Genomic DNA, 20,679 nt, shown 5'->3' with positions numbered 1-20,679 from the left:
TCTGGCTGTCCCTCTAAAATCACATCCCTTCTGGTGGCGAGTGCCTCCCATCTCACAGCCTCAGATGTGTTTTTCTCAAGTCTTAAAATGCCTGTCTGACTAAGCCTGTTCCAACACAGGAGGATTTAGCTTTTTATATAATAGATTTACCTGTTTCCTAACAGCTTAGTTCTTTCTCAGTGAGCCCAGCAGAGTGTGATGTTCACTTAACCATTAAAAAGCATGCGCTGTGAAGCTCAAAGATTAGTCTTCCACCACAAAGTTTGTCCACTGAAGGACTTTTCTTTGAAACGCTCACCCACAATTGAATATCAAAGCTGCCCAGTTATGATATTGAAAGGAGTTGGGGTGTGTGTTACAGTAAGCCTCTTCTTTGAACTGCTAAACGGTTTAGAATTCCAATGTTTACTCGAGTGTTTGTGTGTAAATGTGTGTGTGTTCCCCTACGTGCACATATGATGACTGACTTCACATCAAGGAACTGGGCTGTGTGAGCACAAGTCAGCTGATATTTGTCTCATGACCAAAATCTTGTATTTTTTTCCCCCCCTCATCACTTGAAAACATTTTGTTGGCAATATATTCGCTGTATTAGTGGAAGGACTGCAGCTTCTTGTCATGCCTATTATACTTTAGTCCAGGGCTTGTTTACAAAGAGGATTGGGTAAGTTCTTGCGAAATGAATCTCATTTTACCGGCAGCTTGACCGTTAACTCTTTCTCACTCCCTCTCTCTTGCTCACTCTCTTTCTGTCAGAAGCTCCAGGTGTTGGCAGAGGGGGTGGCCCCGGCTGGTGATCTGTCTGAGGAGGTGGACGAGGTGCAGAGCTGTGGCGTCAAGCCCCCGGGGGAGGAGGAGGGCTACGACGCTGACAGCGAAAGCAACCCTGAGGACATGGCCAAACAGGAAGAGGGTAGGTCCACACTTACTGCCACACACACACACACACACACACACACACACACACACAACCTTTCACTCCCACTTACTCCTCCTTAAGGATCCACAGCTACTGCAAACACCTGACATTTCAACATAATAGTAGCTTAGGCTGGTGTTTGCACTGCTTTAAGTCCTGTAAAGATCTACGGCCGGTTCATTTTTCACCCTTTCTACTTCTCCTGGGTTATTTTAAGATCGCTGTAAATCACTTTTACGAAACGTACTCCGTCTTCTCTGCCATTTGTTTTTATTGGTAATAAATGTCAACAGACTAATTGTGATGGATTGAGAGTTCATGTTATTGCTTTCAACCTCTAAACATGTTGATTTTTAACCTTGGGAAAGCTTCCTTTCCCTGCGCTTGAATTGATTAGTTATTGCATTTGTTGAATTATTACACGTTGTTCTGCTTCCTTATATTCACTGAAAGTTATGTTAAAAAGCATCATCATGGTTTTTAAGCAATTTACAGTGTCAAACTAACCACTTCCTCCTTCGGTTTGCTGCGGAGAACATTTTGCAATAATGAGTGGCTAGTTTTTGGTGCGCACATATGACATGGCAGAAACAGCCTCTTGTGTCAGCTCTGCCTATTCGCTCTGCTCTCGCCAGGTTCAGAACACAGCCCGATTACACCCTTTTTACTTTTTCATCCCCTCAGAATAGACTCATTGTTTCAGGTTTTTTTACAACTGTAGGCAACTTCACCCTGTGGCCTCATGAGCTGGATCTTGTGACTCAAAGTCTCCATCAAATGGAGACTTTAACTTCCTGGAAAACTCTCATGTCCTGAAATCAGGCTTTACGGCTGACTTCATGCTCATTACTTCAACTCATGCAGTTGCAATTTTTTGGCAATTACACGTCATTCCACTTACATCAACTTATGTCTCCTTCACATTGACCATCCTGGTTTTTGCTTTGGTGAAAGACTAAACTAAAATCTTTTGCAAATCTTTAGCTAAATGAATGTTGGTAGTTGTGGTTTTGAAGTGCATTGTTCCAGTATTAAGTTTAGGGCTGCAAACAAGGATTATTTCATTATCAATTAATCTGCAATTTTTTTTCACAATTAATCAATAAGTAGTTTTATTAGTAAAAATTTGAAAAATACTCAATTTCCCAGAGCCCAAAGTTTGTTTGTTGGTTTGTCAGCAGGATTTCACAAAAACTACAGAAAATATTTCCACAAAACTTGGACTAGGGGTCGGTCTCGTCCCAGAATAGACCCCATTAGTCTTTGGGACAGATCCAGGAATGTTTTTCAGCATTTTTGTTAATTTCTCAGGGAACAATGCATAGATCTTGATGAGAAAAACAGGGGTATTTAGGTGGCTGGGGGACTGTTGGGCCTTGGTGTAGGTATGCATATCTAAGCCTATCACAGTCCTGCATCTTTTAACACAAGGCTTTCCTCTTGATGTCCAAAACAAGATTACCTTGGCTCTGATGAATGCAGTCCCCTCACAACCCAATGCATTACATGACTCACACTATGTCTACATTGTTATGAAGTCTATAAGTTTCTTAACTAAACTGTACACTTCTAACAGCTGCCTTTATTCAGTTATATGACTAAGAAGAAGAGGCTTATTGAAATGATTTGGGAGAGATAACATTTCCTTTCCAAAAACCACAGCAAATTGATGATGTGAAATGGTGGTTTGCTGCTGTTTAGTTCAACCTCAGACCAAACACAAGCATCTAAATTTCCCACAAGATGTTATTTAGTTATGCTGTGTTGGCAGTCTGTGTAAGTCTCCTCATTTATATTTACTGAAAGCAGCATGTGTCTGGATGTGTGAGTGTCAGATGGAGGCAAACTGCGTAGCTGTGCATGGGGAGAGAAAGCGAGCTTCATTAATAAAAGGAGGTCCCAGAAGCTGCGCGAGAGCCTGCTGGGCTGCTCTCCTGTAAATCATGAGGGGGACTCCCATGCTGCTTTGAGACTGAGCACAGGACTGAGGCTAATTCATTTTTATGAGCTGCCTCTAAGACGGGAGGTCGAAGCTGAAGCAGGGAGAGCCTGTGGATCATGAAGCAACACGGCCTGCTAGTGTTTGTTTCTGTGTTTGGCATGAGGTTCTTGTGTCTCTGACGTTGTGTGTGTGGTTGTTCTCTCAGGAGTGAAGGTGGAGTCTGCTGTGCTGCGTGAGTTTGTGGTGGTGGCGGAGGGGCCCGGGCGTGGCGTGCTGCTCTTCCCGGAGATCTGCACAATGGAGCTGCAGCTTCTCGCCACCGGCTCCCCGGACCTGGAGGTTCTTAGTCATGTGTTTCACAGCCTGCTGGGTGCAGTGCACGCCAACCGCCGCAATGCTGCTTTGCTCTACGACCAGGTCAGACTGATCACCACTTCCTCTTTGTGCTGCTCTTAATCGACTCAGCAGTGCATATTTGTCTTACTATTCCCCTCAACTCTGCTCTGATGAGTGTGACTGACCCCTTGTTCTGGTCCCCACAGGGAGGAGTCAAAACCATCCTGTCTGGCTTTCACAACATCCTCAGCCAAACAGACCCCTCCTTTACAGGTTTGTTATATCTTCTGGCTTGTTTGTTGGCTTGTCTCACGCTGTAGGATATTATTCATGTGTGACATCAAGGGGATAAATACTGGGTTCACTCAGTTTTCTGTGTTTCTTAGATTTTTTTTGCTCCTGCTGCTGACATTTCGTCTGGGTCCTCAGGGTTCATACGTCACACTCAGTTTGAATAATTTGAATATCTCTTGGAAGAGTCTGTACCCAATGGATTTATTGTATATCATGGAATTTTGTTTTTTAGATTATTTGGCCTTGTGATTGTCATGTGCAAAATCTAAGGAAGAAAAAATTGGATGCACTCTGTTTGCACAATTGGTTGCAACTTTCACTTTGCTTCCAACATTTTGACCTTTTTGTAATGGCTAAAAGATCACATACAATATGGATGACATCAGTAATTATTAGGGACAATTTGTACACAATCCTCAGACTCTATATTTGAGGTATTTTGTCAAACACTGATGTGATCATCTATGGCCTTTTTCTTTACCGTAGATATTTGCTGCTGAGTGTTTGTGCCTGTGGTGTTCTGGTGCATGCCCAAGTGAATGAAAACTGTTTACGTAATCTACTCTTCATTGGTCTACATTCAGATTGCCAGACTGTGCTAGTGGAGCTGCTGGTTGCCATGGTGAGCCAGCGAATCACAGCTGAGGAGCTGGCTCTATTGATTCGCCTCTTCCTGGAGAAGAACCCACCTACTGTAAATAGCCCTATCAGTCACTCACATTGCACTGTTAGCTTACGTTCAGGGTGTTGACACTGATAGCTTATGCTCACAATGTCAGGACATTCAATATGTCAGCAGGAACGAGAACTTATTATTTGTTAGACATCCTTCCTGTCACACACTCTTCACACTTCTTGGTTCTTTAAAACTCATCAACACATGAAGGTCCCCTGGGCCCACTTCAGTCTATATATAATTAACACCAATGTGTGCAGAACAGATGTGATGCTACAACTTATTTCCACAGGTCTGTGTTTAATTGGAATCCGGCAGCAGACATCGTTTATAACCTGTCTCCAAGAAAAAGGTTCCCTTAAGGGGAAGAGTTATTTTTAACCATGTGAATGTAATGACATGTGACCTGTGGTTTCCGTATGTTAAAGTGAGACACATCAGTGGCTCTAGGGCCTTTTGTTTTTGTTTTTGTTTTTGTTTTTCTATTTGTTTTTCTATTTTAGATGGTGTTTTGCTACATTCTTCTTTATTGTTTATGACTTGTTTATTAAGACTGTCAGCGGTACCACAGGTTTAATGCTGATGCTGATTCTTCTTTATTCTACTTAATGAGGTATCCAAGCAAGCACAAATTTACAATAGCTGGAACCACATACATGCTTGCTTCTACACATTCATGTATTCACACACACAACCTCACAAATATTTGGGCAAAGTGTTTTCTTTATCAAATCTAAATGATAGAGACCGTCCTTTCTCTTTCTCATTTCTTTGTCACCTGTCAGGAGGTTTTACTGAAAGGCATCCTACAAATCGTTGAAGCCAACATGAATATGGAACCTCTTCACTTCCTGACCTTTCCAATAATCCTTGGGGCCTCAACGCCAGGAGGGGTGTCTGCCGGCTCCAGACAGAACGGTGCTGCTGGAGGGAAAAGTGTTGGTTTGCTCTGGAAGGGCAAATTGTCTCCTGGTCGCAGGGAGGGGGATACAGAGTACAGACCAAGCCACCTCCATTCCTCTCCCTGGCACATTGCTCCGCTCCACTTGCCCCTGGTAGGGCAGAACTGCTGGCCCCACATGGCCAGCGGCTTCAGCGCCTCTATGTGGCTGAGAGTGAAGGAGCAGGAGGAGAAGGACGGGGACAAAGATGAAGGTGAGACACAGATCCTTCACCAAGATACTTTTTTTAAATACGAACTTCTTTTAAAATTCTTTCGTTGTTGTCTTTCAGAAGAGAGTAACCCTCCTGCAGCTGAATCTCACCATGGCACCTCTCAGGCTGGGACGAAACTAGTGGAGGAAGGCCTCATTCATATTCTGTCCATGGGCTCCAAGGCACTGATGCTTCAAGTGTGGGCAGACTTCTCCACAGGCAAACTCACATTCAGGTGATTTTCAGTGTAGACTACAGTCTCAAAGATGTTGTATGAAGAATGGGTTACTATTTCTTAAGTATTCATAGTTTATGGACCTTGAAGTATCGTAATGTTCTATTCCCCTCAGGATTTGTATAGACCCAAACGATGAGATAAAAGCTGGGCTGCTGGCACAGGCAGACTCTGGTGAGGAACTACTCAAAGCGGGCCAATGGCAGCACCTCGGCCTCACTTACACCCAGCAGCCAGAGGGCAAGAAGAATATCCATGGCCGTGTGATTGTGTGGGTGTGTGGCATCAGGTGAGGAACATGTGTAACCATAAGCGGAAGAATTAAGGTTTAAATCTGGGGCCTCATTACAGAAAAATGTCCTTACTGCTTGTCTCTTAAGTTTAAAATATAGGATATCCTATCTCAGACCTTGTATCTTAACTCAATAAGTCCCAACTATAACTATAAACTTAATTCTTCAATTAACGCTCGTCATGCCTGCATCTGTTTAGAATGTATACAATTCATGCACGGCTGTCTCACTTCACATGTCACTAGCTAGCTTGCTATAATATGCAAGAAAGACAGGTCATAGCTAAATTCCTGTCCTAAGACAATATAGGAATTTTTCCTGCATGTAGTTAGGAAACAATGGTAACACAGAAACATTTTTCTGTAATACAGAAATCCTAAATATAACCCTAGACTGAGATAAGATATGATTTGAGACTGAAGACATTTCTGTAATGAGGCCCCTGGTGATTAAGTAGCAGTTAACCTTAATTTAACCTGCTCTCTGTTTTAGGAAATGTGAGGTTTCTTTGGACTACACTCTACCCAGGAAGTCCAGTTTATCATCTGACAGCAACAAAACCTTCTGCATGTTTGGCCACTGTACGCCATCATCGGGGGAGATGTTGAAGCAGGGCGGACGCTGGAGTATGGGCACTGTGCTTCTCTTTAACGGTAGGACTCATGTTAACTTTATCTGACTGGAATCATGTGTCCATAAGCTCTCAGATACTTAATCCCAGTCATCATCTTACTCTACATGCATATGTGCAATCTGTATTAATCCTTTATGTAATCGTTTCTCTTGGGCCTCAGTGCTGCTCCCTGGTGGTACATAGATTGCCTGGGTCTTAGGTAATCAATGTATTTATTAAAATCAGTACTGCACACAGTGTACATAAATGTACATTTATAGTTTGTAGTTTTATTTTAAAAGCATATCTCGTCGAGTGGCTGTTAAAGTCTGTTGCTGCCGTGCTGTAGATTCTCAGCATTCTCTCGAGAGGCTTACTGAATACTTCTCTTGTTGCCTCTAATTGGCTGTGAATGGTTTGCCTCTAGGCCATCTCAACCTGTGAACCCATCTGATGTCTTAAGACAAGCTTTAGCTTCTCCTCTGTCGTTGGAATTCATCGTAGGTAGCAGCGTCTTCTTGGAAAAGAAGGACTGCGAGATTCAACAAAGTTTCATGAAAACAAGAAATAAAACATCAAGGCTCTGCCATGACTCCTCAAGGGTCTCGCTTTGCATCACATTACGTGTTATTGCCATCTGGGTTATTGATGGAAAAATCTAAATCATTTACATGTGGAGTTGATTGAGCGTCCAAGTTTGATTTCTCACAATCCTGTTTCTTCAGCTACCAAATAACAGAATATTTGTGGGGGGTTTTTTCTCATTAGGGCAGCAATAGTAACTCTGCTTGCCTCCTTTTCCTTCAATCATTTTATTTTGACTTTGTGCCAGTGCAAAAATGATGTTTCACTCAAAAATAAGTAGTAGACCGAGACCACAGCTAAACATACAATCAGACTATTAGAGGAAAACGGAAGAAAACAACAACAAAAAAATTGAATGAAATGTTAATGAACATATTGACTTTCTATTTCAGGATCTAGAATAGGATCTGAGGAGGCCCTCTACCTGTACACCAGCGGGCCTGATCTCACCTCCATCATGCCCTGCAAATATGGCAAGCCCAGTGGGACATTTTCCAAGTTTGTCACTGAGGATGCCCTGAAGTGTGAGCAAGTACGAGAGCTTCTGATGAAGAGCAAGGATGTGGACACAACAGCTTTGGTCGTAAGTCTTTGTTAACATAAAGCTTATAGCACAAAAAAAGCACTTATAAGATATGAATTAGACAATGAAATGTTTTATTGTTGGTGTTGTTTTATCTTGTTGCCAGTTTCTGCATGTCACTTGTGTCAAAATGCGGATTGACATTGCTGTTAAACCTTGTACTTGTCCTTTGTGATTCAAGTGCTCTGTAAGCATAACAAATCCCTCCTATGTCTCCTTTATTGTTTCATTTCACGGTGTATGAGTAATGTGCTGTTCCAATTGGCTGTCATTAATGATACTGCACGGTAGGAAGTAATTTTTCCCCAATGGAAAAAGCTATTACTGTTAAGCTGCAGCTATTTCAGTGAGACTGAAAATAGTTTTTCTCCCATTAAATACTAATGGATTTGTTGATAATAGCTCTGCTGATTAGAAAAAGAAAAGAAGGGAGTTAGACAAGTAGAATGAATGATTTCTTCTCCGCATATTTTTAACTTCTGTTTTATTCTAGCTGAGTCTAACTCTGGTCTGAATCCATGCTTGAAATCAAAGTCTCAAGCTAGCTTGGCTCCTTTGCGTGGGTCTAATTGAATTTCAGCAGAAAGATGTGAAACAGTAAATACCTCAAAGTGTAAATAATGTAAAGTTAAAGGATGAAAGTTTTGACTGAGAATGATAATTGTGTGCTTTTCTGTACAGGAGAGCTTGGCCATAGTGTATGCTCCCAGCAGTCCCAGAGTTTACACCATCTATGAGCCTGTAATCAGACTGAAGGGTCAGGCCAAGACGGTGGTTACCCAGCGGCCGTTCAGCTCCAAGGAAGTGCAGAGTGTTTCCCTGGAGATGAACTCTCTCAGAGCTCTGCTCCCCACCGAAACACAAGGCCTGCAGAGCGTCCTGCACAAGATCGGAGGAACAGGAAATTTTGTCTTCCTTTTTGCACAGGTACGACGGTGCTCTAACTGAGTCAGAGGATATCCTGGTTCTCTATCCTGTGAATATAGATGGATGTGTCGGAGGGAAAGGAGGCCGTTTGTTTTAATAAAACAGAAAAAAAAAAAAAATTCAGGTCAAATTCACCTGACAGCAATGTTGAAAAATGAGTCTCATAACTTCACATATCGATTACAACAGCTTCTGCTTGTCAGCTGTTCCTCTTTTGCTCCTTAGCAACTTTTTCAGATGAAACAAAGGATGAAGGTATTCAATTTCAAAACCATGAACGCTCATTGATCAAAGAAAAGGAGGTTGTACACCAGGGCTGAACTGGTGGAGCAAGATTAGTTGATCAATAGAAAATAGACTGGCAACTATTTTGATAATCGGTTCATGTATTTTTCAAGTAAAAAATGCCAAATGTTATGATTCCAGCTTCTCAGATCAGAGAATTTACATTTGCATCTTTTTCTTATTTTAACATGAAAGTAAATTTGATATCTTTGTTTTTGGACTATTGATCGGAAAAATAGACGACATGTGATGACTTCACCTTGAGCCCTAGGATATTGTGGATGGTGACCAAACACTTAATTAATGGAGATAATAACTGGCAGATTAATGGATTTTATAAATAATCATTAGTTGCACAGTACACTACAGTTTAGAGACCCATTTGAGAATATATGCCATACAAATACACAAACAAAATATATAAAGTTGCTTCATTACTTAACCGAAAGACAATGACAGAGCTGTGTTATTCTTATGAGTAATGCATATTTAAAGGTGATGAAGTACCTCGTGTTTAAACTGTCAGTTACAAGCCACTAGAGCTGCTATGATTAATCAATTAGTTGTTAACTATTAAATTAATCCCCTATTATTTTGATTGGTTTGAAAAAGTCGAAACTCTCTGATTCCAGCTTTTCTTTCCTCTATGACAGTAATCTGTATTTCTTTGTGAACAAAAGAAGACATGTTGGGAAACACTGATTGACTTCTTTTTTTTGGTACAATTTTCTGACATTGTATAGACCAACAAACTAATTGAATGAGAATATAATCTACTGATTAACAATTCAAGTAAACCTTAGTTGCAGCTCTACAAGCCACCTACCTGTGCAGGCTGAGGAAATTCATATCTGTGTCGCTGCACAGCAACTTGCCAATAGAGACGATAGTTTTATGTCCCTTTTTAAAGACAAAGTTGAATATTGGCCACATGTGTGCTTTTGAGAGAACACAATAACTGAAGCAGGAACAGTAACTGCATCGTCTGGCCTGCATTGTTCACATTCAAACATTTTTTAATGGCTTTTTTTGCTCTCCATCTTTCTTTTATGTCCATCACCTCCGGGTCTGCCGCCATGTCCAGACGGTGGAGCTAAGTGACTGTGAGAAGACCCAGGCTCTGGCCCTGCGGGTGCTGCTGTCTTTGTCCAAGTTTAACCAACACCGCATCCATGAAATGGACTGTTACCATGGTTACTCTATGATCCACCAGGTCCTCATCAAGTCCAAATGCATAGTGGGATATCATATGCTGAAAGTGAGTCGCACCTTGAACTCTTTGCTGTCTTCTACCTACAGCCTCTGTGGATCTGTGCAGTGAAACATTTATTCTTTACCATGAACCTGATCTAACCCGACACACCGGTGTGTCTCTGAGTGAGTGTTGGTGACCCCGCTGTTACTTGACCCTCTGGCTGTGTCTGTAATTGAGCCTTGTGATGACTGAGCACTGACATGGATTCTGTTTGACTTGATGAAACACTGAGCTCCTGCAGCGTCACACAGCACCTCTGATTGTCTCTGCCACGCTGGGCTTCCACGTACTGTATTGTATAGCACAGAACTGCACTGATTGGTGATATTAAACACTCAGAATCATTCCTGTATGAAAAGGCGCATGCTGTGTTAAAGTTTGTACTTTTTTATTTATGCTACAAAAGAAAAAGTTTAACCTTTTATTTCACTTTAACTGAAATAACGTGCCAGGCAGATAAATAATGTCACTAACTGTGCAAAAGACCATAAGGTTTCTATGCTACCACAGTCCAGAGACCCGAAGGACTGCAAGATTTATAACCACTGCAGTGAAGCTGGTCACAAATGATAGAGTCTGATCAATACAGACGGGGCTGCTCAGGGAGTAGATGGCATTGGTTTTGACGGAGTGATAAGCACTCCAAAAAATTTCACGGAGAATTTATTGATGTCTGGGACTCTGCAGTGTAAGGTTGTTTCTGGAGACAGATAGCGATTATCAATATGTTGAGGCATGTGTCTTATGAGAGTGACCAGCACTCTATTATAGAAACACTGTAGAAGTGGCTGTATTTCTGATGTGGTGGCCTTAAATATTCTGTCTTTCTAGACGTTACTGGACGGGTGTTGCAGTGGACCCATCCTCATACTGGGGGATGATGGGCAGTTCCGTTTGGACCCTGAGTCCGTCGCTGTGGTGCAGGATATCAGGCTTCTCTCAGACATCCTGTTGGACTGGAAGATCTGGGCCAAGGCTGAGGTAAAATGTCACAGGATCAACCATGTTTCATTAGTGAAAAGACAGACATAAAGCACACAAGAAGTAGGTGATCATCATACATTCAAATTAAGACACTGATTAAGTTGTTAAAAACGGAAACACTTCCATGCTGATATCTCGAGATCACAAGTTAATTATTTGTTATCTCGAGCTTGTTTGCTCATGATGATGGGTTAATGTAGTAAACAGACAATTTCTTGAGATAACGAGATCATTTATCACGAGAAAACTACTTCATGAGAGTGGTGCATGACATCATTGGAGTTTTAAAGCAAACAGTATGAACTTTTTATGAACTTTCTTCATTTGTTGTGAGAATATTATTATTATTATATTAATCTAGTGATTTTATATGAGGGTATATACATCATGGCCTATTACTGTAAAGGATGGGCTTACATACAGAGATCAACTTCGAGCAGATGTGTTACTGTCTGGTGGGCTACAACCATAAGAACTGAAATTGGCATTCGGAAACTGGAAAAGAAACTCCCCACATTGGTGGGTGTTTGAGTGATATAATATAAATAAGTAAGATTGAAACACTATCTGATGCGGTTGTCGATAATGGATACTCTTATCTGACATTTTGAGCTGTGATCAGTTGCTACAGTTGTCATGACACCATGATAAACATTATAATTCATAAGTAATAAGAGGAAATGACCTTGTGCTTTCTTGTGATAACAGGTTGGATATCTCATTTTCACAAGAGAGCAAAATAATGAACTTTTGATCTTGAGATAACTCCATTTTAAAAATGAATACGGAGCAAGGCTGCTCTCGTCTTCTGTAGTTACGAGGCGTTTTCATTGGTTTTTTTTTATTTAAGTTAAATATGGTAAGTAAATCTACAGTGCAGATAAACTGATACTCTAGATTAGGGCTGTCAGGATATCATATTTTGACACTCACGATAACAATATAATTGCGATATCTTTAGAATTATTTATTTTTGGCAAATGAATCACCCTCCAAATACACAGAAAGAATAGCCAGCAGCTAACTGAAGAAAGATGATTTGCTGTTGTGTCATCAGACTTGAATATACAGAAAATTAGGGAAAGTGAAATATCATTAATGTTGAATGACTCCACTGAATCTGCACATTTCTAGTTTCTTTCCAAGGTCTGTTAATTTATTGATGAGGGGAAGAACATTCAAAACATCATCAGCTAATGATGAGCTGGTAATAAATTAATGCACCTCAGGAGGAGCGCTCAGTGGTCACAGGCTCATCAATTACATCTCATCTGTGTTTCTCCAAAATATCCCCAGAGTAGTACATTGGTTTCAATTAATTTTCACCTTGATTTTATGTGTTTGGAGGAAACAACAGGTTATTAATTGTGCAGTCTGACTAGGTAAACAGTAAATACGTTAACTAAAGTGTTTGCACTGCTAATTTAGATTCCAACAGCTTTTAGTGCTTTAAAAAATAAACACTGATAAAATTGAAGAGGCTGAAATAATGAGTCCTGTATGTTTTGCATTCTATTCAGCCATGTTTTACTTTGCTGAGGAGTAATGTGCTCCCAGCCCAACCATTACCAGAAGCAGAACCAGTTAATGTGTCTGACTCTCCATTTATTCGCTGTTTGTGTTTTTTTTCTGTCAGTGTGGAGTTTGGGAAACACTGCTCACTGCTTTAGAGATCCTCATCAGGGTGCACCACCCTCATCAAGTCTTCAACATCCGTCAGTTCCTCAAAGCTGAAATAGTGCATCGCTTCCTGCTCACCTGCCAGGTGTTACAGGTACTGTCATAAAGCCGCTGTTATGACACCACTTTTCTCTTCAGAGACTAACTGACCTGCATCGTGTTTGTTTTAAGGAGCATCGGGACGAGCATCTGACTGCCATCCCGCAGGAAGTCTGTCTGTCATTCGTCAAAATCATCCAGGAGGTGCTTGGCTCACCTCCGGACATGGACCTGCTGAAGCTGATCTACAACTTCCTGCTGGCTGTTCACCCACCCACCAACACTTACGTCTGCCACACTCCATCCAGCTTCTACTTCTCTCTACACATCGGTGAGGGAGCAGCGCAGTTGAAAGCAGCGCGTCAGTATGAGAGAGCCTTTAATTTAAGTTCTTTTGATGTCTCTTATTTGTCAGATGGGAAGCTGTACCAGGAGAAGGTGCAGTCCATTATGTACCTGAGACACTCGAGCAGTGGAGGAAAGTCTGCCAGCAGCTCTGTGCTGTCGCTCTCTCCGACTGTCTTCACTGATGCTCCACATGAAGGTGCAGCCACTTAGAAAAGATTTATTCTGACCGCTGCTCTTAACAGTCTTTCTTAGAGAGCCTGTCTTTATTAAACATCTTAAATATCTTTCCAACTACGCCATCTTTTATTCAAGCTTTTATTGTTCTACTCAGTTCTGCAATTTAAGCCTCTTTTGTCACCATAACCTTGCTTATTGAGTTTTATTCTTTTTAAATCTGAAGTGCTTAATAACTTCCGGAAAGGGCTGCATAATTTATGTAGATTTGGCTGGAACACTTGCAAAAATACATTGTGCTAAAACGACATTTCCTGCACTGACCATGCTTACACAAGATATTTTTTTCCTGTCTCAACACGATTAAATGTACAATTCAATGAACAATTACAATTCTGCACTGCCACATCATGTTATTCATCACAGCCACAGGTCTATCAATACTGCAGTGCGCCTGCGGTGACCTTCAGTTCTAAAGTGTTATAATTTATAAGCGTTGAATCATTTTGTTCTGTCTTCCAGGCCATCTCCACGCTCCTTCTCCTGAACACGGAGGTGATGATCAGTCGTTACGCCCCCCTAGTCTGGCACCATCTCCGTACTCCTCCCCTCTACTGACACCTCGACTCGGACACGCTGGCTCGATTGAGGCAGGTGAAGGTGACCGCGGCTCCCTTGCCACTCAGCAGGCTCTCGGCAGCACAGAGACGCTGAAGAAGGGCGGAGGTGACGAGCAGCTCCTGAGCAGCTGTGAATCAGCCAAGACAATCTGCGACTCCAAGGACATAGGTGAGGGAGGAGCCCTGCGCACACCTTCCATCAGCGTGGAGGAGGACCGGGACGAGGCAGCAGAGGTGGACAGCCTAGCAGAAGGCAGCGTAGGGGTGGAGTCCGAAGACAGGTTTGACTGGGCCAGTGACGAGGCACCACGCCGCCCGGACAGCCTGAAAGGCATCCAGTCGTTCCAGAGGAGCCACAGCAACCTGGCCAGTCTGGGCCTGGCCTTCCCAGCTCCAAACGGCTCGTTGGCAATCAGCCGCTGGCCCAGTGCAGCTGACCGAGGCTCCATGCCTGAAGACTGGGAGAGCTACACCTACTCTCCTAGCTATGAGAGGGCGCACAGCAAGACTGAGTCCAATGACAGGTACGCTGCCATATTAGCTAACTGGATACTCAATAAATCCAATCTATAAATGACTTAAAACAGAGATGTGGACTCGAGTCATGGTGACTTTGATTTGAGTCGACTCAAGTCACTGTTTTGACATTAAACTCCCGTGACTGGACTTGACTTGAGATATTATGACTGGAGCAAAGTACAGGAACAAATACCTTTTTTTTCTCTTTATAAAGAGCGGATACTGCAGGTAAGACTCGAGTATCTTGAGGGTAGGACTTGACTTAATCGATGACTCTACTCGACCAGTCTTGACTCAACCAAGAAAAAATAACTCGAAACCTGGTTGAGACTTATAAAGAGCCATATGTCTGTCTACTTTTAATACTTTATCTAATTGCATGTCGATGTGGGTTTTGTTCTGGTGCATAACTCGAAAAAGATAAATACATCACCCGTGAAGGGATTTGCATAATCAAAGTACAGCATTTGGTTATAGTTATAATCCTTACCCAACTTTGAAAATGATTTGTACTGCAGTGAAAGTCTCACTTTCTTCTACCTGCCAGCTGTTGACTGAAGCTGATAGGAAATTTAAAAGAAAAAGATTTTTGTCATTGTAATTCTGTTTTCTCAACAAAGTCACCTTTGTCGTTTTATTAGTCACAATGCGGTCTGTCTGACACGAAGACATCTGCTTTGATTTGTAGATGATTTTCAAGCTGTGCAAAAAACTTAAAAGACAAAAGAATGTCTTACATCCAAATTCATGGCAGGTGTTTGTTTCGTATTCTGATTTTACAGCTTTAACAGCTCCAGCGATGTTAATAAAAATAGAACATTTCGACAATATCTCCTCACTGATGAGTACAGTAGGTTGTTGTGTGATCTTGGATGAACAGCGGCTATTCTTTTTATGTTTTATAAAACTGGGGTGCAAAATATTCACTCCCAGTTATCAAAAGAAATTTCTTCAGCGCTTGATGTGGGTGGTGTTATTTTTTATTAGCTTTTTTTTTTTATACCTGACGTGCCAGATTGTTTGTAACATATAAGTGAATCCAGCTTTTTCGCAAGTTAACATTTTTTTTAGTAAATACAGAAATTTGTCTGCTGCCAAGCAGTTTCTCAATTCTGGCTGGGGTGGTGATAAAAATATCTTATTTGAACAGTCAGGCTCTCCATACAAAGTGACGAGTGACACTTCAAGACATAAATATTATTAAAAAAAAGAAAAATTGTCTGATTGTTCATGCACAGCCATTCAGCTCTAAAGTCTAAGCTGTGTCTGTCAGGTCCAGCACCGAGGACTGCCTGGTGCTGATCTGCTGTGGACTGTATGATCTCCTGCGGGGCATCTTGCTGCTGTTGCCTGACCTCATGCTCGAGGAGGTGATGGACAAGCTCATCCAGCCGGAGGCCCTCATCGTCCTGGTCAACCACTCATCACCTCTCATCCAGCAGGGAGTCATGAAGGTTGGTTCAGCATCCTCTCTGATGAGTCTTGTATTCTGTAAAGCAGGTTGATGTGATTTAGCAACAGGAGTCACATTTACTGCACTTATTATTCAGGTAGAATGCATTTTATGATTACAATTTCTGAAAGTCACATTTACACATTTTTTATATTTTAAAGCTTTAGAGGCGCTGGTAGACAGATTTTGTTATCTTCGGACAGAGCCGGGCTAATTGCTTCCCCGTTTCCAGTCTTTATGCTAAGCTAAACTAAACAGACATGAGAGTGGTGTCAGTCTCCTTAACTAACACTCTGCATAAAGGCAAATAAGCGGGCAAAAAAAGTCTAACTTTGATCCCCTGAGCCTCAGGATTGTAAGGAAAAAATATTGTACTCTGAAATTGGTGTCAGCGTGTTAGTAAAGTATCACAATGGATGCCTAGCTTTAAGGCTGTACCCTACCTCATTTTATTAATGCCCTCTCTCCCAGCTGCTGGATGCCTATTTCACCAGAGCCCTCAAGGAGCAGAAGGAGAAATTCTTGAAGAACCACGGCTTCTCACTGCTGGCCAACCAGCTGTACATCCACCAGGGCAGCCAGGGGCTCCTCGAATGCTTCCTGGAGATGCTGTTTGGACGGCCGGTGGGCCTGGAAGAAGAGTGAGTCCAGGGACAGTACACTTAATCATCACCTACTGCTTTATCTTTTAATATTATGCATAGACTTTTCTGCTGTCTGAATAAATGTCTTTGATAACACGTTTCTGTGCTCCTTTCACCAAAATTTTTCATTTCTGTCATTTTCCAGTCTTGACCTGGAGGAAATGGAAAATATCTCACCCTTCAGAAAGCGCTGCATCATCCCAGTGTTGGGTCTTATTGAGAACTCCCTGTATGAGAACTCCTTGGTGCACAACATCCTGTGTATGCTGCTTCAGCTTCTCAACGCCTGCCCCAAGCTGGCAGACATCCTGCTAGACCACGGGCTGCTCTACGTGCTCTTTAACACCCTCTCCACCCTCAATGGCATGGAGAATGGGTATGACTGCCAGAATAAGAGGATGATTCATTCAAACACCTCCATGTGTTTCTGGGCTTTTGTCTTGAACCTTTGAGCCATGACTTAAATCATTAATCCTCTCACTGCTCATTGATCTGGCATATGCGAGCGGCAGACTTCCTGTGCTTCATTTTGTTTTGTTCTTCCTCTTTTTCTCCCTCTGCAGTATTCCCCTGAACGACTACAAGCTTCTGGTGTGTGACATCCAGCAGCTGTTAGTAGCTGTGACGATCCACTCCTGCAGCTCTTCAGGGTCCCAGTACTTCCGCATCATCGAAGACCTCATTACCTTGCTGGGTTTCATGCAGACCAGCAAGATGCGCCGCACACAGGGTGAGGACTGCATTTCTGAAACTCAGTACACTTGCAAAATACATCAGTGTTCATTAACTATTCTCTGCAGTCATAGATGATATCAGGCTGTCAAGCTCTGCTGCAGGAAGTCACTGGGCTGTCGCTTCATTATCTATAGTTCCAGAGTGGAAACTCATTTGGAAAAAATAGAGAAATATCGCACATCTCCATCATGTCGCCAAATGGTTTTCTCTCATTTTTCCCGACATTTGCTTTCTGACATTATCTCTCCCTTCTCTTCCTCATTAGCTCTTATTTAGTAGCCCTTTTTAAATCTGATATGATCATTCTGTGATCAGGAAACATTACAAAGGCATTATGGCTCAGTGCATGGCACCATTTATTTGTGGTCATTTGTCATTGACTGTTACTACTGCCCTCATTGAGTCTCATGCAAGACCTTTTTTATGTCCTGAACTTCTCTTAATTTTTAAAAATCTTACTTGCAAATGACTCGTTTCTTTAAATGAATGCAACTTGTTCACAAGGAGGTGCACATTTGTGAGATCATTAGCATATCCCACTACCCCTAATTGCTATATAAAGCTGCCTTTTTGGCTCTGTTTTTCGGCAAGTGTCATCATTAAAAGTGTTACCCAAGAAAAAAAGGAAGAATTTAAAATCTTCAGATGAAAATGCAACACACTTATTTGTGTAAGAAGTTGTATTAATATTACTACAGCTGCCAGCGCTGTGTCATCACAGAGCTGCACAGAGACTTAAGTAAAGAGGAATGGCCTGATATGAAGTTAAAAGCTGAATAACGTTTCATCTTTATTTTAATCAAAGGGGCTCTGTGGAACTTCTGGTTGTTAGTTTATGTTAGGGGACTCCATTTCTAAATTAACATTTGCTCTCTGTTAGTGGAGTGGATAGAGGCACTGAGACAATGCACTCGAGAATGTACGTAAAGTCACATCCTTTGGACTGTAACGGAAAATGCAACCAGAGTCCTTCACTAACAAATCCACAGTCCAGCAGCATTAAACAAAAACAAATCATCCACAGGCTTTGACAGGCAACTGAGAGAGACGGGGAAGGTCTCATTTTAAACGTTACGTTACAATCCGCTCACATATGGCCAATAACAGAGTGATTAATACATGTTAATTGTTACAAATTGTCAGATAGAGACACTTTTTTGACCTGTTAAACCTCAAAATTAATACAGATCAAAGGATAATATTTAGTGTGTTCATACCTCCATGGAGAGAGGCAGAATGTCTGTTCATCACTAGTATGACATGCCTGGATCCTTCATGAATTACATTTGTACACAAGAGAAAATTCTCAGGTATGGTATAGCTACAATGCACCTGCTACAGATCGGTTTGTACGTGTGGTTTTTGCATGATGTTCGTCGTCAGTCGCTCATGTAGTCATCAGGTTTCAACTTCTGACATGAAAAAGTTTATTTGTATCTCCCTAGAGATGGCAGTGGCTTTGCAGTTCCGCGTCCTCCAGTCAGCGATTGAGTTCATAAAGACAACGGCCAATCAGGAACCTCAGAAGTTGAGCAGCTCTGTTAATGCTCCGAGCTCTCCACATCACGCCATTTATCAGAAGCGGAAGAGCATCGCGGGTGAGTATTTCTAACTGGTAACACAGTAGTAGTTGAGAGTGTCGAGGTAGAACTGAGCACCATTTGTTTTCAGGTATTTCTCACATCTCACCTGTCTGTTCTGTTCATTGACCGTCTCCTCATCTGAAGGTTCCATTGCCATGAAAGACTCCATTATCCCTCGCATCCCCAGACAGCACTACTGCTCCTATGGCCAGATCCCCCTGTCCCCTCCCTTCAGCTTCTTGTCCCAGGACTCCCCCCTCCCCTCCCCCTCTGGAGCTCCATCCTACATGCTCCACTGTGACGCAGGTAGCTCGGACTTCGGTCCACAGCGGAGGACATCCTCCCTGTCACGGGGCATGTCTCCCACGTTTGCTGTGAACTCACCATTTCCCCCTGTCACTCACCTTGGGGGCTAATTTGCCCGGTACCCTCGTGCGCTACTGGTGCCTTTTGTGTGTGCATGTTTGGATGCTTAACTCAATCAGAGTTAAGCATTTTAGCACAGATGGCATTTTGATCAGCAAATCTCTGTAATCTTCTCTGTGTTCAATGATTTATGAGAGATTTGCATAACCTCACTCTGAACTTGAAGAAAAAAAGCTTCAGTGCTTCTTCTAGAAAAATGGCGTACAATTATGTGCACAACTGAGCATGAACCAACATTGTGCTTGTAGGCCGACGCCGGTTCTCTCTGGCCCAAACTGATTCTCTCCTGATGCGGATGCGCTCCGTAGCCAGCGATGAGCTCAACCAGATGATGCAAAGAAGGATGAGCCAGGAAAACCCCATTCGTGCCAGTGAGACTGAGTTTGTCCAACGGCTGCAGAAGCTGATGGTTCTTGCTGTCAACAGACTCATTTACCACGGTACAAAATGGTTCTTCTCCCACTTAACCACTCTGATCTTCTCTATTTTTTCCTTCATCTTATGGGAGCATAAAGCTAACTTGCTGTCTAATCCCAGTTCTGTTTCTCTCCTGTTTCAGATGTGAGTCAGGACTTATTTGACCTGCTGAATATTCCCGACTCTCCGGACCAACAGCTTTTCACACCAGATCCAGGTGATCAACCACCGGATGAGAGTGGCTCCGCCTCTGTCCCACACTCTCCTACTCCTTTCACCCTGCCACCTGCCAGCAAGAAAAGCTTTCAGAAAGACATCCTCAAACTCATGATGGACGGGATCAAAATCAGCCTGGTATGAAGACTCTCACTCAGCAACTGGTTCATGCTTTAGAAAGCTGTAAAATGCGACTGTGTGTTGATTGTTTGGTTCTTACAGGGTAGCACGGGTCGAGGGGGAGCCCCGCATCAGCAGTGGCGAAGAATCTTATGGTCGTGTCGGGACACTTTCCGGGTGCAAATTGGCCGCCTGCTCGTGCACACACTCAGCCCTGCGCTTCCCCTGTGTGACAGGAAGGAGGCGCTGGAGTTTGTGTTTGATGCCAGACATTTGGATATCCTGAAGGAGAGCCTCAGCCCGGCTCTAGAGGTGAGAATGAGGGCAAGTCATCATTAACGTCAGCTTGGCTTTACCTACCGAATGTAGAAACTCCTTTTTTGTGTTTGTTTTTGAGCTCTGTTTGTTATTTTCACTCCTACAGACAAGTTTTCCTGCAGCTGTCAGGTCATGTATCTAAAATAACTCTGATACATGTTTTTATGCTCTTCTCCAGCACTCTTGCATTGCCATGGGACTCTTCTTTCACTCTGCATCCTCCTCTCAGAATTTGCTAACTGTCAACAGGCAGGATAGGGCTCGTTTCCTGTCCATCACTGAAACCAATTTGTTTTGGACACTAA

General features: G+C 42.4%; 1 protein-coding gene across 9 annotated transcripts in view; it reads left to right on the top strand.

Moving 5' to 3' along the window:
- The window catches only part of lyst (lysosomal trafficking regulator), a 68,588-nt gene that overhangs the window by 35,278 nt on the left and 12,631 nt on the right, over positions 1 to 20,679 (top strand). For 4 of the 9 annotated variants that reach the window (XM_073481388.1, XM_073481385.1, XM_073481386.1 and 1 more), the window contains exons 9-32: positions 757 to 913; positions 3,067 to 3,278; positions 3,404 to 3,470; positions 4,076 to 4,185; positions 4,953 to 5,557; positions 5,673 to 5,846; positions 6,343 to 6,503; positions 7,441 to 7,631; positions 8,313 to 8,558; positions 9,928 to 10,101; positions 10,930 to 11,079; positions 12,719 to 12,856; positions 12,934 to 13,132; positions 13,217 to 13,345; positions 13,846 to 14,467; positions 15,736 to 15,916; positions 16,387 to 16,556; positions 16,705 to 16,935; positions 17,123 to 17,289; positions 18,740 to 18,892; positions 19,022 to 19,183; positions 19,552 to 19,743; positions 19,863 to 20,074; positions 20,159 to 20,368. In XM_073481388.1, the coding sequence (XP_073337489.1) occupies positions 757 to 913; positions 3,067 to 3,278; positions 3,404 to 3,470; positions 4,076 to 4,185; positions 4,953 to 5,557; positions 5,673 to 5,846; positions 6,343 to 6,503; positions 7,441 to 7,631; positions 8,313 to 8,558; positions 9,928 to 10,101; positions 10,930 to 11,079; positions 12,719 to 12,856; positions 12,934 to 13,132; positions 13,217 to 13,345; positions 13,846 to 14,467; positions 15,736 to 15,916; positions 16,387 to 16,556; positions 16,705 to 16,935; positions 17,123 to 17,289; positions 18,740 to 18,892; positions 19,022 to 19,183; positions 19,552 to 19,743; positions 19,863 to 20,074; positions 20,159 to 20,368 (5,013 nt within the window). The remainder of the gene's footprint in view (positions 1 to 756; positions 914 to 3,066; positions 3,279 to 3,403; positions 3,471 to 4,075; positions 4,186 to 4,952; positions 5,558 to 5,672; positions 5,847 to 6,342; positions 6,504 to 7,440; positions 7,632 to 8,312; positions 8,559 to 9,927; positions 10,102 to 10,929; positions 11,080 to 12,718; positions 12,857 to 12,933; positions 13,133 to 13,216; positions 13,346 to 13,845; positions 14,468 to 15,735; positions 15,917 to 16,386; positions 16,557 to 16,704; positions 16,936 to 17,122; positions 17,290 to 18,739; positions 18,893 to 19,021; positions 19,184 to 19,551; positions 19,744 to 19,862; positions 20,075 to 20,158; positions 20,369 to 20,679) is intronic. The other 5 variants (XM_073481392.1, XM_073481391.1, XM_073481389.1 and 2 more) reach the window with 3 other exon arrangements.

This window comes from Pagrus major, chromosome 15, assembly GCF_040436345.1.
Source record: "Pagrus major chromosome 15, Pma_NU_1.0".
NCBI lineage: Eukaryota > Metazoa > Chordata > Actinopteri > Spariformes > Sparidae > Pagrus > Pagrus major.
This window is presented reverse-complemented; position numbering and strand designations above follow the sequence as displayed.